The 21360-nt window shown below is 46.1% G+C and overlaps 1 protein-coding gene across 1 annotated transcript in view; it reads right to left on the bottom strand.

Moving 5' to 3' along the window:
- The window catches only part of GEN1 (GEN1 Holliday junction 5' flap endonuclease), a 45305-nt gene that overhangs the window by 2284 nt on the left and 21661 nt on the right, over window positions 1-21360 (bottom strand). The window contains exons 10-12 of the mRNA XM_075266806.1: window positions 17714-17844; window positions 16624-16685; window positions 14129-14272 (exon numbers count right to left, since the gene is read on the bottom strand). Coding sequence (XP_075122907.1) covers window positions 14129-14272; window positions 16624-16685; window positions 17714-17844 — 337 coding nt within the window. The remainder of the gene's footprint in view (window positions 1-14128; window positions 14273-16623; window positions 16686-17713; window positions 17845-21360) is intronic.

Raw genomic sequence — 21360 nt, 5'->3', positions numbered from 1 at the left:
TATATTGGGCTTACATATAACTTCAATTCCAGGGAGAAGCTTGTCAGTGTAACGTGGCACTGACGGGCTCAATCGCCGCAACCCAGCTTTCCCAGGATCCTGAATGGAACACACTGACAGTGTATTCCCGTATACCCCATATATACACCCCAAATCCCCGTTCCAACGGTGTGCCCCCCCACCTTCACCTCAGAAATACCCTGCAAGTCCCCTAGCAATAGAATTGGGGCTATATACACCCACAATTTTTGCTACTGGTATATAGTGCCATTGTCTGACTGGGAATTCAAAGAATATATTGGGGTGACGTGCACCCACAATTTTTGCTACTGCTATACAGTGCCATTGTCTCACTGGGAATTCAAAGAATATATGGGGGTTATGTGCACCCACAATTTTTAATACTGGTATACAGTGCCATTGTCTGACTGGGAATTCAAAGAATATATGGGGGTTACGTGCACCCACAATTTTTAATACTGCTATACAGTTCCATTGTCTCACTGGGAATTCAAAGAATATATGGGGGTTATGTGCACCCACAATTTTTAATACTGGTATACAGTGCCATTGTCTGACTGGGAATTCAAAGAATATATGGGGGTTACGTGCACCCACAATTTTTAATACTGCTATACAGTTCCATTGTCTCACTGGGAATTCAAAGAATATATTGGGGTTATGTGCACCCACAATTTTTACTACTGGTATATAGTGCCATTGTCTGACTGGGAATTCAAAGAATATATGGGGGTTATGTGCACCCACAATTTTTAATACTGGTATACAGTGCCATTGTCTGACTGGGAATTCAAAGAATATATGGGGGTTACGTGCACCCACAATTTTTGCTACTGCTATACAGTTCCATTGTCTCACTGGGAATTCAAAGAATATATGGGGGTTATGTGCACCCACAATTTTTAATACTGGTATACAGTGCCATTGTCTGACTGGGAATTCAAAGAATATATGGGGGTTATGTGCACCCACAATTTTTACTACTGGTATACAGTGCCATTGTCTGACTGGGAATTCAAAGAATATATTGGGGTGACGTGCACCCACAATTTTTGCTACTGCTATACAGTGCCATTGTCTCACTGGGAATTCAAAGAATATATGGGGGTTATGTGCACCCACAATTTTTAATACTGGTATACAGTGCCATTGTCTGACTGGGAATTCAAAGAATATATTGGGGTTATGTGCACCCACAATTTTTAATACTGGTATATAGTGCCATTGTCTGACTGGGAATTCAAAGAATATATGGGGGTTATGTGCACCCACAATTTTTAATACTGGTATACAGTGCCATTGTCTGACTGGGAATTCAAAGAATATATTGGGGTTATGTGCACCCACAATTTTTACTACTGGTATACAGTGCCATTGTCTCACTGGGAATTCAAAGAATATATTGGGGTTATGTGCACCCACAATTTTTACTACTGGTATATAGTGCCATTGTCTGACTGGGAATTCAAAGAATATATGGGGGTTACGTGCACCCACAATTTTTGCTACTGCTATACAGTTCCATTGTCTCACTGGGAATTCAAAGAATATATGGGGGTTATGTGCACCCACAATTTTTAATACTGGTATATAGTGCCATTGTCTGACTGGGAATTCAAAGAATATATGGGGGTTACGTGCACCCACAATTTTTGCTACTGCTATACAGTTCCATTGTCTCACTGGGAATTCAAAGAATATATGGGGGTTATGTGCACCCACAATTTTTAATACTGGTATACAGTGCCATTGTCTGACTGGGAATTCAAAGAATATATGGGGGTTATGTGCACCCACAATTTTTACTACTGGTATACAGTGCCATTGTCTGACTGGGAATTCAAAGAATATATTGGGGTGACGTGCACCCACAATTTTTGCTACTGCTATACAGTGCCATTGTCTGACTGGGAATTCAAAGAATATATTGGGGTTATGTGCACCCACAATTTTTAATACTGGTATATAGTGCCATTGTCTGACTGGGAATTCAAAGAATATATGGGGGTTATGTGCACCCACAATTTTTAATACTGGTATACAGTGCCATTGTCTGACTGGGAATTCAAAGAATATATTGGGGTTATGTGCACCCACAATTTTTACTACTGGTATACAGTGCCATTGTCTCACTGGGAATTCAAAGAATATATGGGGGTTACGTGCACCCACAATTTTTGCTACTGCTATACAGTTCCATTGTCTCACTGGGAATTCAAAGAATATATGGGGGTTATGTGCACCCACAATTTTTAATACTGGTATATAGTGCCATTGTCTGACTGGGAATTCAAAGAATATATGGGGGTTATGTGCACCCACAATTTTTAATACTGGTATACAGTGCCATTGTCTGACTGGGAATTCAAAGAATATATTGGGGTTATGTGCACCCACAATTTTTACTACTGGTATACAGTGCCATTGTCTGACTGGGAATTCAAAGAATATATTGGGGTGACGTGCACCCACAATTTTTGCTACTGCTATACAGTTCCATTGTCTCACTGGGAATTCAAAGAATATATGGGGGTTATGTGCACCCACAATTTTTAATACTGGTATATAGTGCCATTGTCTGACTGGGAATTCAAAGAATATATGGGGGTTATGTGCACCCACAATTTTTAATACTGGTATACAGTGCCATTGTCTGACTGGGAATTCAAAGAATATATTGGGGTTATGTGCACCCACAATTTTTACTACTGGTATACAGTGCCATTGTCTCACTGGGAATTCAAAGAATATATTGGGGTTATGTGCACCAACAATTTTTGCTACTGGTATATAGTGCCATTGTCTGACTGGGAATTCAAAGAATATATGGGGGTTATGTGCACCCACAATTTTTGCTACTGCTATACAGTTCCATTGTCTCACTGGGAATTCAAAGAATATATGGGGGTTATGTGCACCCACAATTTTTAATACTGGTATACAGTGCCATTGTCTGACTGGGAATTCAAAGAATATATGGGGGTTACGTGCACCCACAATTTTTGCTACTGCTATACAGTTCCATTGTCTCACTGGGAATTCAAAGAATATATGGGGGTTATGTGCACCCACAATTTTTAATACTGGTATATAGTGCCATTGTCTGACTGGGAATTCAAAGAATATATGGGGGTTATGTGCACCCACAATTTTTAATACTGGTATACAGTGCCATTGTCTGACTGGGAATTCAAAGAATATATTGGGGTTATGTGCACCCACAATTTTTAATACTGGTATACAGTGCCATTGTCTGACTGGGAATTCAAAGAATATATTGGGGTTATGTGCACCCACAATTTTTAATACTGGTATACAGTGCCATTGTCTCACTGGGAATTCAAAGAATATATGGGGGTTATGTGCACCCACAATTTTTGCTACTGCTATACAGTTCCATTGTCTCACTGGGAATTCAAAGAATATATGGGGGTTATGTGCACCCACAATTTTTAATACTGGTATACAGTGCCATTGTCTGACTGGGAATTCAAAGAATATATGGGGGTTACGTGCACCCACAATTTTTAATACTGGTATACAGTGCCATTGTCTCACTGGGAATTCCACAAATAATTTGGGGATTCATTCACCCTACATCTCAGGCTCTTGCCATATTCACCCAGGTTGTCAGTGCTGCACCAGCTCGTTCCCAGACAGCTCGGCCCGAAAAACACGTTACCTATATAGAGGATTTGGACAATGAAGACAACATGTTCTAAATCTAATGTCTGCACCTTCTCCAGAATTAAAATAAAGGCAGCGTTTAACTTTCAAATAGCACTGCACAAAGGAAGAGCTTATCAGCTTGTCTCATGACATGCTACTGAAAAGTTTCATTTGTGTATCTTAATGTAAATATAGTTGTATAAGCTTTTTGGGTTTTAGGCACTGCCAAGTTATTTATTACCACCCGCTCCCTTATAATGATGATGACGCCAAAGTCACTGTGGGTGTTCAGAGCTCACAGCTTTGGGTGACATTTGTCTTGCTCTCTGTCGGTACCAGCTGTCTTTTTGGATACCGTAAAGTTATGTTGACTTTATTAACAGCTATAGAAGCTTTAGCCAGGTTGTGACGGTGTGTAACCCTAAGAACACTAAGTGGGATACACATTAATAGTCAGTCTATGTACGCTAAACGTATCACTGAAGTAATTTTTTTTCCCTCTCCCCTAATATAAGAAAGGAACAGACATTAGACCTAGACCGGGGTTCGAGGCTTGAAAAAATCCAGTATTATTTGTTCTTCATGATGTGAAATATGTGTTGAAAAGCAACCCAAGATGAAGTCAGCCATGTGTGCCAGTGTGTTACTTGGCATGCCTTTGCTGGCCCCAACTGTAAGGGTCACTCTCCATTTCCTCCATTTTCCACTCCCCTTCACACCATTTGTGGTGAAGCAATGGGATGCACTGAAGTGCACCCTCTAGCCTCGTGTGGGATAGGGACATCAGATGCCACTCCAACCCCCTCGTCTTCCTCCGCCAGCCAACGGTGCGAAGATGAGAGGAGTGTGCTCTGAATGTTTTCTGCCTAGCAGAGGCTAGTTCTCACTTACGAAAATGGCCCCACTTTGACCTGTATATCAGGCACAATGGTGTAGGTTTCAAAGAAACATGGCACCAACAAGTTGGAAAACGTGGGCCATGCGTGGACCGTGTTTGAGTCTGGCAAGCTCCAGATCTGCTACCAGGTTCCAGCCATTATCACAGGCGCAAAAATGCCAGGCCCCAGGTGTAGCAGGGAAAAAAAATGCCAACTCAGCCAGGATGGCATCCCTGACCTCGGAGGCACTGTGCTGTCTGTCCCCCAAGCTGATCAGTTTTAGCACGGCCTACTGACATCTCCCCATGCCAGTGTTACAGTGTTTTCCGCTAGTAGCTGGGGTGGAGGTTGCAGCTTCGTAGGGTTTCAGTCTACTCCTGCCATGAATTTTGGCCTGGGAGAGGAGATAGGCCACCCCAGTTTGCACCCGGGGAACAGACTCCACCACATTCACCCTGCCTGTCATTAAAGATAAGCACTGCAGCATCCCTGACCACAGGCGCTTGTCCATGTGTCGGTGGTCAAGTGGACCTTGCAGCAAAGCGCAGAGCTCTGGGCCCGACTGATGTTATGGGACACATGCAGGCGCAAGGCAGAGACAGCACACCAAGAGAAGTAGTAACGGCTAGGCCCAGCATAGGGAGGTGCCCCAGCTGCCATCTGCTGACGGAAGGCCTGGGTCTCCAGAAGCATAAACAAACACCAACATCTCCAGGGCCAGCAGTTTATCGATGAGGCTGTTACAGGCTTGGGCATGGGGGTGGGTTGTATTGTACTTCTGCCTGCAATGAAAAGCTTGGGAAATGTGGAGTGGCTGGGAAGAGGCGCATGATGGTGCAGGCCAAAAGGGCGCATGAGGGTGAACTCCCCAATGTGTCAGAGATAGGTGTGTAGGTGTCCTTGCATCATATACTTGCACCATATTTGGCTTTGGAAGTTAATTTTGTGCCAAAAAGTGGTTAAGACAGCGATCCCTCAGCTACTTCCGTTACACTGTCTATTGAAGTTACCATCTGTGGAAGTGGACCACCATTTCTAAGATCCCAAAGGAAGCAGGCAAGAGATGTGCAGTTCAGAAAAAAAGATGAGAAAATAAGTTTAGGCTGTAGAGCACAGAGGGATCGGAGAGGACAGAGCTGGTGTCGGCCAGGTATTCCCACAACATGCGCCTATACTTGTCCCTCCTGGTGACACTAGGCCCCTGAGTGGCAGTAATTTGTCCAGGGGGGCCATTAACGTGTTCCAGACCTAGGAATAAGTCTTCCAACAGGGTAGAGTTTTGCATGCCTTTGCTTCTACCCACTGTTTTTGCTGCTTAGCTTCCCTCCACATCTACTCTGCTTTCACCCCTAAACATCACCCCAGTTTATGCCTTTGCTTCTACCCAGGTTTTTTGTTGATTTAGCTTCCCTCTACATCTACACTGCTTTAGCCCCTAGACATCACCCCTGTCCATGTGGGGTCGGTGGCCTCGTCATCCACCAACTCCTCTTCCAATTGCGCACTGCCCCCTTACTGCAAACCGCACATGACCACAGCTTGCCTTGATGGCAACTGTGTCTCATGATCCCCACTTAGGTCCAGACAAGTCGGTGGCGGGTCCAAAACCCCAAAATTGGAAGGAAATGGCAGATGCTGCAGTATTTCTAACACCTGTTCCTGGTGCTCGGGCCTGGTCTGTGTTGTACCCTGCACCCTGCTTAACGCATCTGCCATATCCGAAGTTGTGCTGAGCGCATGCTAATGTTTCGTGTCCAGTGCAATGGATGGGATGGGATTTCACATAAGTCTGCCACCCATGGCCACTCATGGTTGAGCAACTGAGGGAGTTGACTTTGACGAACCCGAGGGTTTTGGAGTTGGAACTACATCAAAGGTCTGTGCTGCTCACACACTCTGCTCAACACATGATATGTTTAGTGCCAGCAGTGTGGAGACGTCGCACAACAGCCGTTGTTCCAGCAGGTACAGGCGTTGTAGGAGTGCATAGAGGCTAGCAGCGGCAACTATACACTTTAAAAACTATCCGCACAAGCGCCACACTTTCACCAGTAGCTCAGGAACATTGGGGTACCTTTTTCAAAAGATTAGCAGCAATGAGTTAAAAACGTGGCCCAGGCATGGAATATGTTGCAGGCTGCCAAGCTACAGAGCCAATCCCAGGTTACGGCCATTATCACACATGACAACATGCCTGGGCCCAGGTGCAGTGGCAAAAACCACATTGCCGTCTCATCGAGGATGGCATGACTCACTTTGTAGGCAGTGTGCTGTCTGGCCCCCAAGCTGATGAGCTTCAGCACGGCCCGCTGACGTCTCCCCACACCAGTGTTGCAGCGTTTCCAGCTCGTAGCTGGGGTCAATTTAACAGCGGAGGAGGGTGGTGTTTCAGCCCTCCTCCCAGGAATGTTGTGTGGGGAGACAAGTCAGGCCACCACATTTTGCGACCCGGTCCACGCCTCAACTACATTCAACCACTGTGCCCAAATTGAAAGGTAGCGTCCCTGTCCGCATGCACTTGTCCATTCGTAACTGGTCACATGGAACTTTAGGGCTAAGCGCTGAATTTAGGGACCGCCTCATGTTTGGGGGAAAGTGCTGGTGTGGACGGCACAGTGCGGTGGCGCAGTAGACACTCTGCCCAAAAAGGGCAGAGTGTCCCCCAGCCGGGATTCCAACATCTCCTGGGCCAGATTTCTTGAGATGAGGCCGTTGAAGCCTTGGGCATGTGGGTGGGTTGCGCTGTACTTTAGCATGAAATGAAAGGCTTGGGAGATGGGGAGTTGCTGGGAAGAGGCGCATGATGGCGCGGGCAAAAGGAGAAATGGCAGGAAAAGGTGAGGATAAGGGTGAACTCCCCAAAGTGTCAGAGGCAGATGTGGAGGTGTCCTGGCTGCTGGTCTGGACTGCAGCGCCAGCCCTGTCAACAGTGGAAGAGGCAGTGGCGATTATCCTGCGCTTGCTCTCACCCACTGAGCCCAGGGCTTGCCTTCCAAATGATGGCACCCGCAAGAGGTGGTGAGATTCCTCTCCGCAGATCTCCAAACCATCTTGGACTTGCAAATTGCACTAAATTTGTCATGTAACTGACATGTATATGATGAGTCTATCCATTGTCTGTTCATTTTGGTGAAAGTCAGCCTGTCAGACAGCTGTGCTTGTCAGTGATGATGTCACCGGCTGCTTGTACCCCCAGTTTTTGCTGCTTAGCTTGCCTCCACATCCACACTGCTTTTGCCCCTACACATCACCCCTATCCATGCCTGTGCCTCTAGCCATAAGTCTGCCACCCATGGAAACTCATGGTGCAGAAAGTGAGGGAGCTGACTCTGAGGAACCCTTGGGTTTTGTAGCTGGTACTCCATCAAAGGTCTCTGCTGCTCACACACCCTGCTGAACATACGGTATCTAGGGTTAGAGCGTGTGGTGACCTCGCACAACAGTAGGTGCTTCAGGCAGATGTAGGCCTTGCTGGAGTGTATTGCGGCTAGCTCCAGGTACTGTAGACTTGGGAAAGTGGGTGTCCAAGTGCCGCACTTTCACCCTTAGCTCAGCTAATTTGGGGTATGTTTTTAAAAATCATTGCACCACTACATTGAACATGTGGGCCAGGCATGGAACGTGTTGGAGGCTGGCAAGCTCCAGAGCCCTCCAACAAGCTAAAAAACCTGGCCCCAGGGGCAGCGGGGATAAACAAATTGCCATCTCATCCAGGATGGCATCCCTGACCTCAGAGGCAGTGTGCTGTCCGTCTCCCAAGCTGATGAGCTTCAGCCCAGCCTGCTGACGTCTCCCCACACCAGTGTTGCAGCGTTTTCAGCTCGTAGCTGGGGTAAATCTAACAGCGGAGGAGGAGGAGGGTGGTGTTTCAGCCCTCCTCCCAGGAATGTTTTGTGGGGAAACAAGTCAGGAAAATTCTTGAAACGGGAGAGTTTTGCATCTTTGCCCTTGCTGCCTATGGACATCCCTTTGCCTCTAGCCACCATTTTCCCTGCTTTGCTTGCCTCCACATCCACACTGCTTTTGCCCCTAGACATCACCCCAGTCCATGCCTTAGCTTGTACCCCCAGTTTTTCCTGCTTAGCTTGCCTCCACATCCACACTGCTTTTGCCCCTAGACATCACCCCAGTCCATGCCTTAGCTTGTACCCCCAGTTTTTCCTGCTTAGCTTGCCTCCACATCCACACTGCTTTTGCCCCTAGACATCACCCCAGTCCATGCCTTAGCTTGTACCCCCAGTTTTTCCTGCTTAGCTTGCCTCCACATCCACACTGCTTTTGCCCCTAGACATCACCCCAGTCCATGCCTTAGCTTGTATCCCCAGTTTTTCCTGCTTAGCTTGCCTCCACATCCACACTGCTTTTGCCCCTAGACATCACCCCAGTCCATGCCTTAGCTTGTACCCCCAGTTTTTCCTGCTTAGCTTGCCTCCACATCCACACTGCTTTTGCCCCTAGACATCACCCCAGTCCATGCCTTAGCTTGTACCCCCAGTTTTTCCTGCTTAGCTTGCCTCCACATCCACACTGCTTTTGCCCCTAGACATCATCCCTATCCATGCCTCTTCCCCTAGCCATAACTCTGCCACCCCTGGAAACTCATGGTGCAGAAACTTTGGTTGCTGACTTTGAGGAACCCTTGGGTTTTGTAGATGGAACTCCATCAAAGGTCTGTGCAGCTCACACACCCTGCTCAAGATATGGTATTGTAGGGTTTCAGCGTGTGTGAATGACGGACAACAGCCTGTGTTTGGACAGATGTAGGCCTTGCAGCAAAGCGCGGAACTAAGGGCCCACCTGATGTTGAGTGACACGTGCTGGTGCAAGGCGGGGACGCCACACCGGGAGAAGTTGAGACGGCTAGGGACGGCATAGTGAGGTGCCACAGTTGCCATCAGGTCCGGGAAGGCGGGAGTTTCAACAAGCCGGAACGCCAACCTCTCCTGGGCCAGCAGTTTAGCGATGTTGGCGTTCTAGGCTTGCGTGGGTGGGTGGTTAGCGGTGTATTTCTGCCGGCGCTCCAATGTCTGAGAGATGGTGGGTTGTTGTAAAGAAGCGCCTGATGGTGCCTTTGATGGTGCAGGAGAAGGAGATAAGACAGAAACAGGGGAGGATGAGGGAGAAGTCAACAAAGTGGCGGAGGCAGATGAAGTGATGTCCTGGCTCGTCCTCTGGAGTGCATCGCCAGCACTGTGAGGAGAGGCAGTGGCATGAACGGCGGGCGACGTTTGTCCTGCCGTTGCTGCCTGCCACTGATTCCATTGCTTGGATTCCAAATGACGGTGCATTGAAGTGGTGGACAGGTTGCTCTTCTCAGGGCCCCTACTCGATTTCGAGAGGCAAATTGTGTAGACGACACTATATCTGTCCTCGGCGCATTCCTTGAAAAAACTCTACACCTTCAAGAAACGTGCCCTCGATGGGGGAGTTTTTCTGGGCTGGGTACAAAAGGGAACATCTTCGGACATTCCGGGTCTGGCCTGGCTTCGGCAAAGCAGCTGACCTCTGCCTCTGGACATGTCTCTGCCTCTAGCTACCCTTTTTGGTGCTGCACCTGCCTCAACATCCACACTACTTTCCCAGCTTGACATCTGCCTTGTCCAGGTGGGGTCGGTGTCCTCGTCGTCCACCACCTCCTCTTCCAACTCCTGTCTCGCCTCCTCCTCCTGCACAATGCGCATGTCAACTGGCTGCCCTGACAGCAACTGCGTCTCATCGTCGTCGATGAGGGTGGGTTGCTGGTCATCCGCCACCAAATCGACCGGAGATGGAATGGAGGAGACTCTAGTGTTTGAGCATCTGGACACAGATACTCGTCTGTTAGGTCCGTGGAATCGCGAAATGGAGGGGCAGGTTGCGGTACAGTCAAAGGAAGGGAGAACAGCTCTGGGGAGCAGGGACAGTTGGGGTTATTGTTCTGGGAAGATTGGGAATTTTGGGTGGAAGGAGGACAAGACTGTTGGGTAAGAGGAGGTAGAGGCTGACTGGCTGGTGGACAATGTGCTTTAAGCGTTATCCGACAGCCATTGCAAGACCTGTTCCTGGTTCTCGGGCCTACTAATCTTTGTACCATTCAGCCTAGTTAATGTGGAACTTTTGTGCAAAGCGCAGAACTTAGGGCCCGCCTGATGTTAAGGGACACACGCTGGTACAAGGCTCAACTCACCCTAAGTGCCAAAAACACTGCTGGTGCAAGGCTCTACTCATGCCAAGGGCCTCAATCTCTGCTGGTAGCTCAGCTTAAGGTCATGTAACTTTGTTTGGAAGGGCTCATGTTAAGGGCTAGAAAAGTGAATTTTGGAAGGTCTTACCACATCACACACACACACACACACACACACACACAAAATGACAGTTAAGGGTGAGGGCTTTTGGAATTCCCATTGCCTATTCCATTTGTGGTTGTCATGGGGAACGTGATTTAAAGGGGTGGTTGTTACTGTTTGTTGAGCTTAAATTGGGGTTTGTGTCCATCCATTTGGGGAGTAAAGAAGGTTTCCAGGTATTTTCCCACTTTGATAGAGGTTTTTTTGAATGTGGAAAGTGTGTAGTTGTTAGGCAGTGATGTTGGGGTAATAGAGGGTCTTTGGTGTGTTAGATGCCCCCAGACATGCTTCCCCTGCTGTCCCAGTGTCATTCCAGAGGTGTTGGCATCATTTCCTGGGGTGTCATAGTGGACTTGGTGACCCTCCAGACACGGATTTGGGTTTCCCCCTTAACGAGTATCTGTTCCCCATAGACTATAATGGGGTTCGAAACCCGTTCGAACACACGAACATTGAGCGGCTGTTCGAATCGAATTTCGAACCTCGAACATTTTAGTGTTCGCTCATCTCTATCCATTATGTTAATTCATTGGGAAATTTTTGCTAGTCTAAGCAAATCTTGACTACGACAACACCAACATGATTGATGGGTTCCTCCCAAGAGGTATACAGAGGTGGTTCATTTTGATATAGGCATGAAATGAACCACCTCGTTCTATTACCTCTGCTACACTTTATTGGGAGTCTTATTGGACAAAAGTCTTAAGAATCCAAGAGAAAGTAATAGTGCGTAATGGAGGAGAAGTAATAGACGTGTAATGTGAGAAGTTTTGACTCGTCGAGTGACCAATATTTTATACCAAGAGCCCATCACAGCTCAGTAATTTTCTGCTAAGTGCAGATATGTTTCATCAGCTTGTGTATAATAACGCAAACAGGAGCAACGCCACATGCTAAGAAAAATGCTGAAACGGCATTACAACGGCAGTAGAGAAGAATATACCAAAATACTTTGTGTAGAAAATGGTTTAGTCTGTATACAGAGGATCCGTCACCATTCCTGACATGTCTGCTTTACTAAATACTCGCATTTCCCTTAAAATAACGTCTTCTTTATCCATATGGCGACATCCCTCTGTTATTCCTTCTAGAAATGTAAGAGTGAATTGACAACTTGGTGTTACCATTCCCCTTGCCAATAGGGCAGTGGTTCTCAACCTTTCTAATGCAGTGACCCTGCAATACAGTTCCTCATGTTGCGGTGACCCCATTCAGTTTGGAATGTGCATCCATAACGGCGTGTGTTCCAGCTGAATAGTGTTACTGCAGACAGCAGCGCAGCTTCTCAGTGGCTAAAGCCATCGGAAATATGTATTTTCTGATGGCTTTAGGCATACCTCACAACTTTTGAAGAATAGAAAGAGGGACAAAATATGTGGCGCGCGCAGCGGTGAATTTAGCTCCGCCCACTTTTATGTTGACTCCGCCCACTCATTCATTTTCCATGTGCTCCCACACAGTATAATCCTCCTACAGTCACCTGTACATTATATGTCCCCTCGCCATCTCTCCCCCAGTTTCATATAACCCCATTCATCTGCACCCAGATTCATGTCCCCCCTCCATCTCTGCCCCCAGTTTCATGTCCCCCCCATCTCTGCCCCCAGTTTCATGTCCCCCCCATCTCTGCCCCCAGTTTCATGTCCCCCCCATCTCTGCCCCCAGTTTCATGTCCCCCCCATCTCTGCCCCCAGTTTCATGTCCCCCCCATCTCTGCCCCCAGTTTCATGTCCCCCCCATCTCTGCCCCCAGTTTCATGTCCCCCCCATCTCTGCCCCCAGTTTCATGTCCCCCCATCTCTGCCCCCAGTTTCATGTCCCCCCATCTCTGCCCCCAGTTTCATGTCCCCCCATCTCTGCCCCCAGTGTCATGCCGTCCCCTCCTTCATCTGCCCCCAGTGTCATGCCGTACCCCCACTTCATCTGCCCACAGTTTCATGTCCCCCCATCTCTGCCCCCAGTTTCATGTCCCCCCCCATCTCTGCCCCCAGTGTCATGCCGTCCCCCCCTTCATCTGCCCAGAGTTTTATGTCCCTCCATCTCTGCCCCCAGTGTCATGCCATCCCCCTTCATTATGTTCCACTTTAATGTTTAAAACAAATAAAAACTCTTATACTCACCTTCCAACGCTCACTCGCCGCTCTCTCTGCAGTCTCGCTTACTCATATAGTTGTAGCCGCGATGTGACGACATCACGGCTACACATGCAGAAGCCGCAGCGCAGCGTTAAAGCAGGAGCTGGCTGTGACAGCTCCTGCTTTAATCGCCTCTGTGTTCAACTCATCTCAGTTGAAACTGGGACATACCTCCCACCGACTGGGACAGTTGGGAGGTATGCTTTAGGCGACCCCTGTGTTTTGGTCGTTCAGGTTGAGAACTGCTGCAATAGAGCATGTCCCTACATATTAAGAACACTATCCAGTCAGTTCTGAAGGTATATAGAAAGAACAAGCTATATTAAACATGCAAATAGTAAGGTCTCAATTTAGTCACAAATTTCCAGGAATAATAACTGAGGAACGGCATAACACAAATTTATTTTATTTAATGTACAAATAATTAAGATAGGTCCCCTTCATGGTGTTTGAGGAGAACCTTTAACCCCCTCCACTAGCTCCAGTCCTTTTCACCATTCACAGTACTGTCCCACTGAAGATAGAATTTTTTTCTCTAGTTCCCATCATTCCTAAGCAATCAGTGCAGTTTGTTTTGGTGTCTGATAGGTTATCTAGACTCCCTAATATCAAGTGGGTGATGTCAGGCAGGAACAGGAAAGGAGGCGTGACTCATAGCTCCAATCAGAGGCAGGCAGTGTAAGAGCTCTGAATCACGCCCCCTTTGCCTGCTCCTGCCTGACATCACCCACTTGATATTAGAGAGTCTAGTTAGCATATAGGGCACCAAAACTAACGGCACTTATTTCTTGGAAACACTATGGGCTACAGAAAAAATTTCAACTGCGTCGGAATCAGTGAAGGGGCGACTATAAAAGATATGCATCACCTCTCCTTCTTACATTACAAAATTAACTTTTTTGTACTAGACTGTTTGCAGGATTAGGGTCAGTTCTAGACTACATACCCATGCCATACCCACATTTGCCAGAGACAAATGTGGAACAAACAGCGTATATCACCTTTGCTAGTATACTTCTAGATGGTTCCTTCCTGCTTAGCTCAGTATAAGGTTTGGTATATCACAATTCAGAAAAATGACAAGTTTGGGCGATACTCACATTTCTGCTTCAGCATCTCAGCCTCTAGTTTGTCTTTTCGGAAGAGTTGTACAACCTCAGGATAGGCCTCTGTGAAGAGACATTCATCCTCAATGGACAAGAGTGGGCCATCCGGTGGGTGGTCATCGGGGAAAACATAGCCGTCTGTGACAGAAGTGAGAAAATCAGAAAATATAATAAACTAGACCCGGTATGGCTGTTCTAGAAGTGAAGAAACAATAAGTGGGATATTTATGAAGACTGGTGGTTCTTACACCAGTCTTTATTCAATCCCCAGACACAAGACTCACCAGAATCACTAACAGACTCCGGACTCTTAACAATTGTTGCACATATAGACATCTAAATTTCGACCTACGTCAGTCAGGAACCGGCAGAGATTTATGATATACAGTTTTATGGGGCGAGTTCTAGTAAATTAGACAGATTGGGACTTCTTGCAAAGGGCACATTAGCTGGTTGGACGACCCTGTCAAAATTGGCAGGTTTTGACAATTACCTCTAATTTACATAACTCGTTTAAAAGGAACACTCCAAGCCACAGTGACTCACTAGGATCACCTGATGAAGGGTCTGAGGGGCGGAGCTTGACATAGGGGCGGAGCTTTCTGTCTGACTCCCTGTGTCATGCTCCGCCCCCTCAGGCCCCACACCAGGTATAATAGTGAATCAGATCTACTCGGAGTGTTTCTTTAACTCTCACCATCTATCCCATGGAAAAGTATTCCTATCACAGGGAACCCCTTCCAATATTTTTTCGCCCCGATAATATAGTTGGCCCCTTTTGCTGAGATTGGCAGGTCAGCTGTCTTTGATCTAATGTGTATCAGTCCTTTACCAGCCATAGATTGTGTACATATTAAGAAGAGGACCTTACACGTCCTCTGGCACCGGCGGTATTATATAGAATGCTGACAGTATACTTTGCTGGTATGTGCCTGGGTGCCGGAGACATTGGTGCCGTTACTTTAAGCACTGATATCCCTCTGCAGTAAGAAGGGCTGGCATTACGTTCATCGTCATTGCTGGGCGGTAAGGAACGCCCCTGTAACAGTACAAAGCTATTAAAGAGTACTGTCAGGGGGGCGTCCCTTACCGCCCAGCGCTGACACTACACAGTAAGGCCCACCTTTCTGACAGTGGAAGGATATTGTTGCTGAAACTAACGACACCGATATCTTCAGCACCTGGGCGAGTACAGGCAAAGCTGACAGTGCACAGCATCAAGCACAGTCAGCCTTCTAGCAGTATATAATACCGCCAATGTTAGAGGACATAAAAGGTCCTCTTTAAAATCATCTATCCCAGCAAGCAATATTACCGCTATTGATCAATGACCCTGGCAGCTCAAACAGGTCAAAACTTGACAAACTAACTTAGAGGAATGATCGCATCTTAGGGTAGCGGCCAAGTGAGAAGCGACCAAACACTTCAGGCCCGGACTCCTTCTATCGCCACCTTCTATGGACATTATATGGCTGTTTGCTCGATTTTATGTACCTGGCCACTTAGAACACAACATATCCCAAAACAGCAGGAATTGAAAAAAATATTATAATATAATTACATTAGAAATCTATATATATATATATATATATATATATATATATATATAATATAATATAAATGTAAATATAATTATAGTAAAAAACATACACATACATACACATATTTTTGTAACATTTACATAGAACACATCATCAAACAGTAGCAACAAAGGGTTAAACAAATGTGGAGCGTAATATACCAGCACCTTAGTGTTCAGTCATGTGGCACTAAACCTGCAGGCGGGCCTGGCCATTCACCAGAGTATCCTAATTTGTATCCCCCTTCCATATAATCCTCTTATCTCCACTTAGCACTTCCCAGTCAATGTCAATCACGTGTGACAAATCTCTCACAATTCATTAGTGGCGGTGACTCGGGGCGACTGGATCGACACTTCCGGAAAAAAAAAAAACTTCTATACAAATGAGATACCTAGACATGCTTAAAGGGGCTTTCCAATACTGATGATGTGTTCTTTGGATAGATCCTCAATTTCTAAGCAGTGGCGGTGCAATTACACAGGACCCCACAGATCAGCTGTTTGAAGCGGCAGTAGCGGAGGACTCCTTTAGGACAGTCCTGCTTTTAGAGGGCTGTCCCAGGCAGTGGGTGGATGGGAGGTAGAGCATGAAAGTGTGGGGGTAACATTATAATATAATGTCTGAGGGGCCACTGGGGTGGGGCTGGTTAATGTCTGAGGGGCCACGGGGTTGGACACATGCAGGGGCATTTGCCTCCCTTCTCCATACACAGCTCAGACAAGTTCGATTTTAGCTCAGCTGATGTGTTCTCTACTTTGGAGATAAGCAGCACCACAGGCACCTGGCGGCTCCTTATCTCTCCCTATATAAATAACATGCATGCTTGGCTAAATGAACATGTCTAGGGCTGATAATAGTCTGAGATGGAAGGATCACAGACAGGCATGTCATGGTTTCCATACAAACCTGGCTTTACCCACTCAATTTCAAAGCAGGGAATCCCATTTCTGACTCGGGTCTTAACAATTCTGAAAACAAAAAAAAGAGAAGAGAATGTTAAATCTGCAGCCATTGTGCACACAAGACCCCATAGACCAGGCTGCAGATTTGGGCGAGTGCTGCAACCTCTTTATTGAATACCAAGCATAGCGCCATCCATTGAATAGTGGCTGTCATTGGTATTGCAGCTCAGCGCTGTTCACTTAAATGGGGCTAAGATGTAAATAGGCCATGTGATTGAGGAACATGACATCACTTGAGCGGCAGATCTTTTAGGTATTGGGTGTCCGACCCCCGACTCATCTAATATTGATAACCAATTGCTTTATGAGTTTTTTTCGCCACAGTTAGCGGCCAGCACTGCATTCCCTTCATACACTGGATTAGTCAGCGTACCATAGTATCTTATAACCCCCCCATATTAGAGCAAAGTCTGCTGATTTCAGGGGGGATGAATGACAAACTATCTTAAGGATATGTGGACTCTCCCTAAACAAATTACGTCAGGGAGAAGAAGGTGCATGATGGCTTTCAAACCCAACTCTTTCATTGTCCAGACACTTGCATGCTCGGCTAAATCCAGCACACAGCTTGCATGTGAATGAATAGGGGTAAGGAGAACGAACCGTCATCTGGACAAGCATTTATACCTACAGCTATGGAAGGTGTACAGGCGCCATTAGGGGAGTGTCTGACAACAAGATGTTGACAGATTCCAACAGCAACCAACAGAAATCTCACCCATGATGAAAGGCTCCTATATACAATATAATCCAGGATCAGGATAAGCTACTTATGGCTTTCTATAGGTTATACGTTCATAAAACAATGCACGGTGAGAACATATGTCCTGTTAGGGCATACACATGACAGATGGAGGGACCAGTCTATAGCGTTCCCCCTGTAGGACGCTGTATATCACTAATCCCTGAAGCCCCGATATATGATAGGTTTACTGCAGAGCCTACTTTTATATAAGGGGCTGTCCAGGGGGGCCAACGCCTTTGATATATTTAATATATTGCAGTTAGATCGGTAAATCGGTGCAGTGCGTTACCGGACAGCTTGTAGTTGGGTATCGTGCTTTCGGCCCGCCTTCCTCTCATGCATATCATAGTACGTCACCAGGCCCAGGACCTTCTCGCAGGAATAGTGTTTGGGCCACTCCATCCACTCCAGAGCAAAATTCTAAGAAACGACAACAGCAGAAATCTCCAGTTATGGTACAGTCCAACATTTACCTGTAGAGATCCTTATTCATGGACACAGAATAAGGCAATTTTTTTGGGAAAATGCTTATGTACTTTCGATCAGCTGACCAATTGTCACATGCTAGTCGGTCAGCTGACTGCATCTTCAAGGGTCCTCTTAGATGGTACACCCCAGTGACATCGGTCATGAGTTTATTGCCAGGTTGCACAATGTTTTTAATGAATTTGGGCACGGGTCTCAAAACACAGTTTGCTGATCAACCCAATAATGACACACGGTCCGTCCCACAGTGTTTAAAAAATAAAATTCCCCAGATTATCCCTTTTTAAAAAAAAATAAATAAATAAAAACCATGCATTGATCTATAGGGAGCTACCTTCTAGAAGGTGGCACTAGAGAAAATTCCCCTCCTTTCCTCCAGGGAGGTCTTATTTGCAGATTCCTTACCCAGAATTCTTAGCAGGACATGCATGGTCTAGTAAGTCCCTGCACACTTCATGGTGAATCTCCCTAATAAGACTTAGCGCCCCTTCTGATTAATGAGTTTTCCCTTAAATCCACAGTACAGGTGAAGAAAACAACTTTATAATAAAGTTTCTTAAAGAAAAATGCTCATTTATCTGCCTCCTTCTGGCACGGATAAAATCTGTACAATAGAAGTCCATGAAGAAGAGGAGGGGCAGAGATACATCTGCATTAAAAAGAGACAATTTTATTTCATCTGAGTTATCAGAAATTACTCTCCAGCCTTACCCTGAACAATTTAATGCTGTAGAACAGGGGTCTCCAACCGCGGGTGCGCGGACCAGAACTGGGCCGCGGGGCATGTTGCACCGGTCCGTGTACCAGCGGCGAGGAATCAGCAGCTGACGCTTGGTTGTTGCTCATCGGGATAAGGTGAGCAAAGTGCGGGGTTGAGCCGGGACCCGCTGTATGTCCGGGATTCTAGTACTATGCAGGACATGCAGCGGGTCTTGGCTTCACCCCGCACTCGCCTACCAAACTTTGGGCAACTATATTATACGTCATTTGTCCCTTTGACGTGTAATGTAGCTGTAGTGAGGCTGAAGTGAAGTAAATAGCGGCATTAAGAGTGATATCCGTCATCAGTAGCCATCTTCATAACCTGCAGTGTCAGTCATCAGTTATCTACACCCCCATGCTTAACCCCGCCAGCAACCACACCCCATCCCGCCCCCACTGAGCCATAGAAAAATTATCTTGCTCAAACTGGTCCCTGGTGGAAAAAAAGGTTGGGGACCACTGCTGTAGACGGCTCATATCTCCGTCTTTCTCCACTCCATAGACTTCATTGTAAACGGACACGGTTTATGTACAAAGTATGGACCAGAATCACTCAGATAAGAAGTCAAGACAGGAGTAATACTTAAAAGGCACTTTTTTTTTAGTGAAGTGTACAATTTGTTCCCTTCACTGCATTATTGTTTTATGAACGAATAAAGATTTCCTTACACTAAGTCCTACAGCATTCTGCCAATACCATCACTGATAGGGAGTGCAATACACTACAGGTAAGCACCAATTTAATATGTGGTAGGATCACATCCAGTCATCAGTTTATCCATACATTTCCAGGAGGAATAACAGAGGGACAGTACATTTCAGAGTTTTAATAAAAGATGCAGAAGAATTATCACTTTATGAGGACGCAACTATTTAGCAGACATGTCAGAAGACGTGATCGACCCTCATTAATCCCAAATTTATCCAGGCATGGAGCTGTGAAGGATCGCGGCCGCCCTCTATTGTTTATCTGGATCGATAGTACTCAGAATTTATGACAAATTGAACCTGTAGTGTTTGTTCCTGCCTCACTACTATATGAATACCCACTTGAGATGTATATGAATATATTCACTGTCTATAGAGCTTAGGATGAGAGGAAGGAATGAAACATCGACTGAAGTTATGTCATAGAAAACAAGGTGATAGATCGTGGAAAGAATCAGAATGACAAGTCCAACACGTTCTCAGCCATGTAGGCCCAGAAAATAACATGAAACCTGCTGAAAGTCTCACTTCTCAGCCTAGTTCCTGGCTGGACGGAAGATAAAAGACCAGACTGAGCTGTAAAGTGCAGACACAGCTGTCCATAGCCTCAGTGTAAGGCTCTGTTCACACCTGAACCTGCATATTTCTTGAATGTTATACATTATATACACACACACACTGTATTTTTCGGACTATAAGACGCACTAGCTGTAGTTTGCATTACAATTTCTTCAATACAGCGCCTTGTGAAAGTTATTCGGCCCCCTTGAACTTTTCAACCTTTTGCCACATTTCAGGCTTCAAACATAAAGATATCAAATTTTAATTTTGGGGGGAAGAATCAACAAGAGGGACACAATTGTGAAGTGGAATGAAATTTATTGGATATTTTAACCTTTTTTAACAAATAAAAATCTGAAAAATGGGGTGTGCAAAATTATTCGGCCTCCTTGTGTTAATACTTTGTAGCGCCACCGTTTTCTGCGATTACAGCTGCAAGTCGCTTGGGGTATGTCTCTATCAGTTTTGCACATCGAGAGACTGAAATTCTTGCCCATTCTTCCTTGCAGAACAGCTCGCGCTCAGTGAGGTTGGATGGAGACGTTTGTGAGCAGCAGTTTTCAGCTCTTTCCACAGATTCTCGATTGGGTTCAGGTCTGGACTGTGACTTGGCCATTCTAACACCTGGATACGTTTATTTGTGAACAAGTCTATTGAAGATTTTGCTTTATGTTTTGGATCATTGTCTTGTTGGAAGATAAATCTCCGTCCTAGTCTCAGGTCTTTTGCAGACTCCAACAGGTTTTCTTCCAGAATGGTCCTGTATTTGGCTCCATCCATCTTCCCATCAATTTTAACCATCTTCCCTGTCCCTGCTGAAGAAAAGCAGGCCCAAACCATGATGCTGCCACCACCATGTGTGACAGTGGGGATGGTGTGTCCAGGGTGATGAGCTGTGTTGCTTTTACGCCAAACATATCGTTTTGCATTGTGGCCAAAAAGTTGGATTTTGCCTTCATCTGACCAGAGCACCTTCTTCCACATGTTTGGTGTCTCCCCGTGGCTTGTGGCAAACTTTAAACAAGACTTTTTATGGATATCTTTGAGAAATGGCTTTCTTCTTGCCACTCTTCCATAAAGGCCAGCTGTTTGCAGTGTATGACTGATTGTTGTCCTATGGACAGACTCTCCCACCTCAGCTGTAGATCTCTGCAGTTCATCCAGCGTGATCATGGGCCTCTTGGCTGCATCTCTGATCAGTCTTCTCCTTGTTTGAGATGTAAGTTTAGAGGGACGGCCGGGTCTTGATAGATTTGCAGTGGTCTGATACTCCTTCCATTTCAATATGATTGCTTGCACAATGCTCCTTGGGATATTTAAAGCTTGGGAAATCTTTTTATATCCAAATCCAGCTTTAAACTTCTCCACAACAGTATCTGGGACCTGCCTGGTGTGTTCCTTGGTCTTCATGATGTTCTC

The sequence above is a fragment of the Leptodactylus fuscus genome, chromosome 3 (genome assembly GCF_031893055.1).
Source record: "Leptodactylus fuscus isolate aLepFus1 chromosome 3, aLepFus1.hap2, whole genome shotgun sequence".
Lineage (NCBI taxonomy): Eukaryota > Metazoa > Chordata > Amphibia > Anura > Leptodactylidae > Leptodactylus > Leptodactylus fuscus.
This window is presented reverse-complemented; position numbering and strand designations above follow the sequence as displayed.